This window comes from Zingiber officinale, chromosome 6B (genome assembly GCF_018446385.1).
Source record: "Zingiber officinale cultivar Zhangliang chromosome 6B, Zo_v1.1, whole genome shotgun sequence".
NCBI lineage: Eukaryota > Viridiplantae > Streptophyta > Magnoliopsida > Zingiberales > Zingiberaceae > Zingiber > Zingiber officinale.
Genome location: NC_055996.1, coordinates 16,559,643 through 16,564,360, shown reverse-complemented (window position 1 = coordinate 16,564,360; position 4,718 = coordinate 16,559,643). Strand labels below are relative to the sequence as shown.

The 4,718-nt window shown below is 52.9% G+C and overlaps 1 protein-coding gene across 1 annotated transcript; it reads left to right on the top strand.

Annotated features, from left to right (window-relative positions):
* The first annotated feature begins 859 nt into the window (after positions 1-859).
* On the top strand, positions 860-2,222 carry LOC121990803. Its single transcript, XM_042544869.1, has 3 exons — positions 860-1,206; positions 1,559-1,922; positions 2,172-2,222. Exons 1-3 carry the CDS (start codon positions 860-862, stop codon positions 2,220-2,222), a joined length of 762 nt encoding a protein of 253 aa, XP_042400803.1.
* The last annotated feature ends 2,496 nt before the right edge of the window (positions 2,223-4,718 follow it).

Genomic DNA, 4,718 nt, shown 5'->3' with positions numbered 1-4,718 from the left:
ATTACCTGTATTAGCTAAGCTATCTGTCGGCGAGCCTCTCCGCATTTATCTGTCTTCAACCAAGCACACGGTCGGCTCGGCGCTAATCCGGCAGAACGGCGAAGAACAACCAGTGTATTTCCTTAGCCACATTCTAAAGGATTCTGAGTCTTGCTACACTGGTCTTGAGAAGCTTGCCTTCTCACTTGTTCTCACCGCTCGGAGGCTCCGGCCCTATTTCCTGGGGCATACGATCATTGTCATGACAAATAGTCCCTTAGGTCGAGTTCTGCTGAACCCCGAGGCATCCGGGCGACTGATCAAATGGACCACGGAGCTTAGCGAGTTCGACATACAGTATCAGCCCTGGACGGCTATTAAGGCGCAGTCGTTGGCAGACTTCGTCACTGAGGTACAAAATCCCGAGCCTGAAGCCACCTGGAAGGTGTACGTAGATGGATCGTCCACTCGGCAGGGAAGTGGGGTTGGCGTGCTGCTGGTTTCCCCCCACGAAGAACGGATGCACTTGTCCGTACGGCTGGACTATCGAGCAATCAACAATGAAGTAGAGTATGAGGCACTAATAGCAGGTTTGCAGGCCGCTCGGCATGTGGGAGCTAGCAATGTTTTGATTTATTCAGATTCATAGTTGGCTGCTCAGCAACTTTCGGGAGCATTTGAGATAAGCAACGTCCGGCTCAAGCTTTATGAGGAAGCCTTCGCAAAACTGAAAGCCGACTTCCGAGAGGTGCTGATACAGAAGATCCCCTGAGCGGAGAATCAGGCTACAGATGAGCTGGCTAAGCTAGCCAGCTCGATATCACCGATCGTCATCGAGCAGCCAGTCGAGCAGGTGTCTCTGGTCGCCCACATCGACCGGATGGAGGGACTCACATTTCCAAATGACTGGCAGACGACTATAACAGAGTTTCTGAAGTCAGGAGCAACGCCGTCCGATAGGTCGGAAGCGCATCTGCTCAGAAGGAGAGCTGGTCGGTTCGTCCTCATTGGCGACCAGCTCTACAAAAAAGCGTTCTCCGGGCCTTTACTTAAATGCGTTGGCCCGGAGGATGTGGACTATATTCTGCAAGAGGTACACCAAGGCTCATGCGGAGGGCATCCAGGCGACCGCTCATTGGCGAGGAAGATTCTTTTGGTCAGCTACTTTTGGCCAACTTTACAGGAGGACGCCGCCCGGGCAGTTGCCACGTGCTTATCCTGCCAAAGGTACCACAATTTCTCACATCGTCCCGCGGAAGAATTAAAGCATCCACAATGTCCTGCCCATTCGATCAATGGGGCATGGACATTGTGGGAGCATTTTCAATGGTGACCAGACAACGGAAGTTCTTGCTAGTAGCAGTCGACTATTTCTCTAAGTGGATCGAGGCCGAACTAATGGCTAAAATAACCGAGCAGATGGTCAAAAAATTCATCTGCAGCACATCATTTATCGGTTCGGCATCCCACGGTGACTCATCTCAAACAATGGAAGACAGTTCTCGGGCTAATAACTCAAGGAGTGGTGTGAGGGGTACGACATCCAGTAGACTTTTACCTCCGTTGCGTATCCCCAAAGCAATGGGCAAGCTGAAGTCGCCATTCGGGAGATCTTGCGAGTTCTGCGGGCTCGGCTCGACCATGAAGGAGGGAGTTGGGTAGACGTGCTGCCCGAGGTATTATGGGCACTCCGAACGACGCCCAAGGAAGGAACAGAAGCGACCCCCTTCCACCTGGTGTATGGGGGAGAGGTCATCGTCCCAGTAGAAGTCGGAGTAGAATCCGATCGGATCCGAGTCTACGACGAGAACAATGCTGAGCTGAGGCATTTGGAGCTGGACCTGGTGGACGAGGTGCGAGCCAAGGCCACCGTCCGGTTGATGGCGTACCAGCAGAGGATGAAGCAAAACTACAACAGGCGGATAATGCCCAGATCTTTTCAGGTCGGCGACCTCGTCAGGAAGAAAGTCAAGTCGGTCGGCGATGTGATCAAGCTGGGAGCTCCTTGGGCTGGACCGTTCAAGATTGTAGAAAAGCTCCGTTCGAACACCTATTACCTCGAGGATGAAGACGGACGGAAGCTAGAGCGACCCTGGAGTGCGAGCCACCTCCAGCCGTACCGAGCTGGATAAAAGGTGCGCCAATGTAATACATGACATATATTTGTCACCCTTTGTCTCTTTCAACCACAGGAAGTAAAAACAGAAGGGTTTTGTGAAATCACCGTCGAACGGCGACGTTAAATCCCAGAGTCGGACCGGGGACTATAAACCCCCCGGCTCGAAGACCGTCGAGCGGCGATGTTAAATCCCAGAGTCGGACCGGCGACTATAAACCCCCCGACCCGAAGACCGTCGAGCGATGACGTTAAATCCCAGAGTCAGACCGGTGACTATAAACCCCCCGGTCCGAAGACCGTCGAGCGGTGACGTTAAATCCCAGAGTCAGACCGGCGACTATAAACCCCCTGGCTCGAAAACCGTCGAGCGGCGACGTTAAATCCCAGAGTCGGACCGGCGACTATAAACCCCCCGGCTCGAATACCGCCGAGTGTCGCTCAGAAAGAATGTGTTTCGAGAAGTAAAGAAGAACAAAATTGAAAGGTTATGTTGACTCGTTGCATAGCCAGTACGTAGACAAAAGTTGAATAAAAGTTGGATAAATTCGGATAATATTAACTCGTCGAACGGCGAGTATACAGATGAAACTTCAAAATTTAAAGGTACTCCTCACTCCAGAACATCGAAGATTGGCTCGAAGATGGTTTCTAGCAGATCGACCAGATCTCTGGGGGGGACGGACGCCGTCTCCGGAAGATGGCCCTTGGCCTTCAGATAGGCAGTCGTAGCATGGATGGCTTCCTCAAAGGCCAGGACAAGCCGATCATTGAGCCTATTTCCAAATTCTTCCGAACGGACATAGTTTTTCCTCATCACCGCGAAGCGACCGGACTCGCCATCTTGGTACTCCTTGAGAGCGGCTCAGGCAACTTCGAGGGTGTCCTAGAGATCCTTCTTATCTCCTTGAGATTTAGCTTGGACTGCTGATCAGCTTTCCCGCTCGGTGGATAGCAGGCTAGTCAATTCTTGGACGCGTTGTTCCAGCGCTCGGGCCTGCACATTCTTTGCCTCTAGGTCAGAAACAACTCTATTCTTCTTGTTAGTCGCCAGCTTGATCTCCTGGTTGTGAGACTTAACCTGGGCTTCGAGCCCAACTACCCTGGTTTCCAGGCCAGAAGATTTGTGCCGCTCCGCCTCCAGCAGTTTTTCTGTTTTGTTCAGCTCGGTCCGAAGCATGGCGTACGAGGGCCCCTGAGCTGGCGCCCCTCCAGAAATCTGAAGTTTCTTCAACTCTTCCTCTAGCGCCGTCAGGTGGTTGCTGATCGCGATGTTCTCCACCCAGTTCTGCGCTCAGATGAAATAATATCAAGAACCAAGCAAAATAATCATATAGGAGTTTGAGGGGCATACTCCGGTAGCCTGCTGCAAGTGGCTATCACCGAGCTGACCGAGAGTCATTAGGGCGACACGGGCCCTCGCATCCTCCCATATTTTGGCAAGTGGTCCGTGGATGGTGATCTGATATTCAGGGGCAGTTGGCCGATCAGCCGCCAGAAGGAATTCTTCTATTGGGAGATATAGGGCAACCTTAATCACTCGACGGCCGTTCGGATCAGACTGGGCTGAAGTTGCACAACCGGACGACTCGCCGAGCGGAGCAGAGATTATGCCCGAGCGCTTAAGCCGACAATGGGCTCATGGCAGAGAACTGACGGGCCGTGCTTCGAGGGAAGCCACTGGCAGATCGAGCTGTGAGGGAGTTCGATCCGAGGAAATTGCCTCGACTGAAACGGGGGTTGGGTCGACTGCTGCAGAAGGAGCACCGACCTGCTCTGACACTGGTTCCACAGATGTAGCCGAATGGGCAGGAGGATCCGTCTGATGCCGCTTGTGTGTCACCAGTGGAGCGTCATCCGCCGAGTGCCCCACGTCCTCCGGCATAGGATGTCCAGCAGACGAGGTAGCATCGTCGACCGCTTCGGTTGCAGGGACCCGAACGACCGACTCTCCAACGGCGGGTGGAGCTTCTTCGCTCTCACCCTCGTGTGAGTCGACCGGCGCAATGCCCCGGTCGACCATCTCCTTAGCTGTCGTCGCCTCTATCTCGGCGGCCCTCAACCTCATCCTCTCAGTGGCCTTGGCGCGCCACATGATGTCGGCTGCATAAAAGAAGAATAAATCAGTTAGACCAAAAGGAAAGGGGGCGAGAAAAACGCTTACCCATGCTGCTCGAAAGGTTCGTTCGGATCGGACTCAATCCGAATATGTATAGCACACCCTCACAAAGCAGCTTATGGATGTTGAATTTCTGCCCGGCCAGTTGGTTGGCTGCATGGAGGTAGGCCGGCTAGCTCTTGTATTTACCAAGATCCGGCGGGGTCGGCACGGCGGTCTGCCATTTGGTTCGGAAAGCTAGAAGCTCAGGAAGACGAAGGTAAAAGTAGTACTCCTTCTAATGTTTATTCGAGGTCGGCATTTTGTCAAAGAAAACAAGGCCAATTCGTGACTGGAAGAGGAAGGTGCCCCACTCGGACTGTTTGGGATAGTAGAAATAATGAAAAATCTTGGGGACTAAGGGAATGCCATGCAACCTAAAGAGAACAACTACTCCGCACAACAACCTGAATGAGTTTGGGACAAGTTGGCCGAGCAGGAGGCGAAAATAGTTACACACTTCAA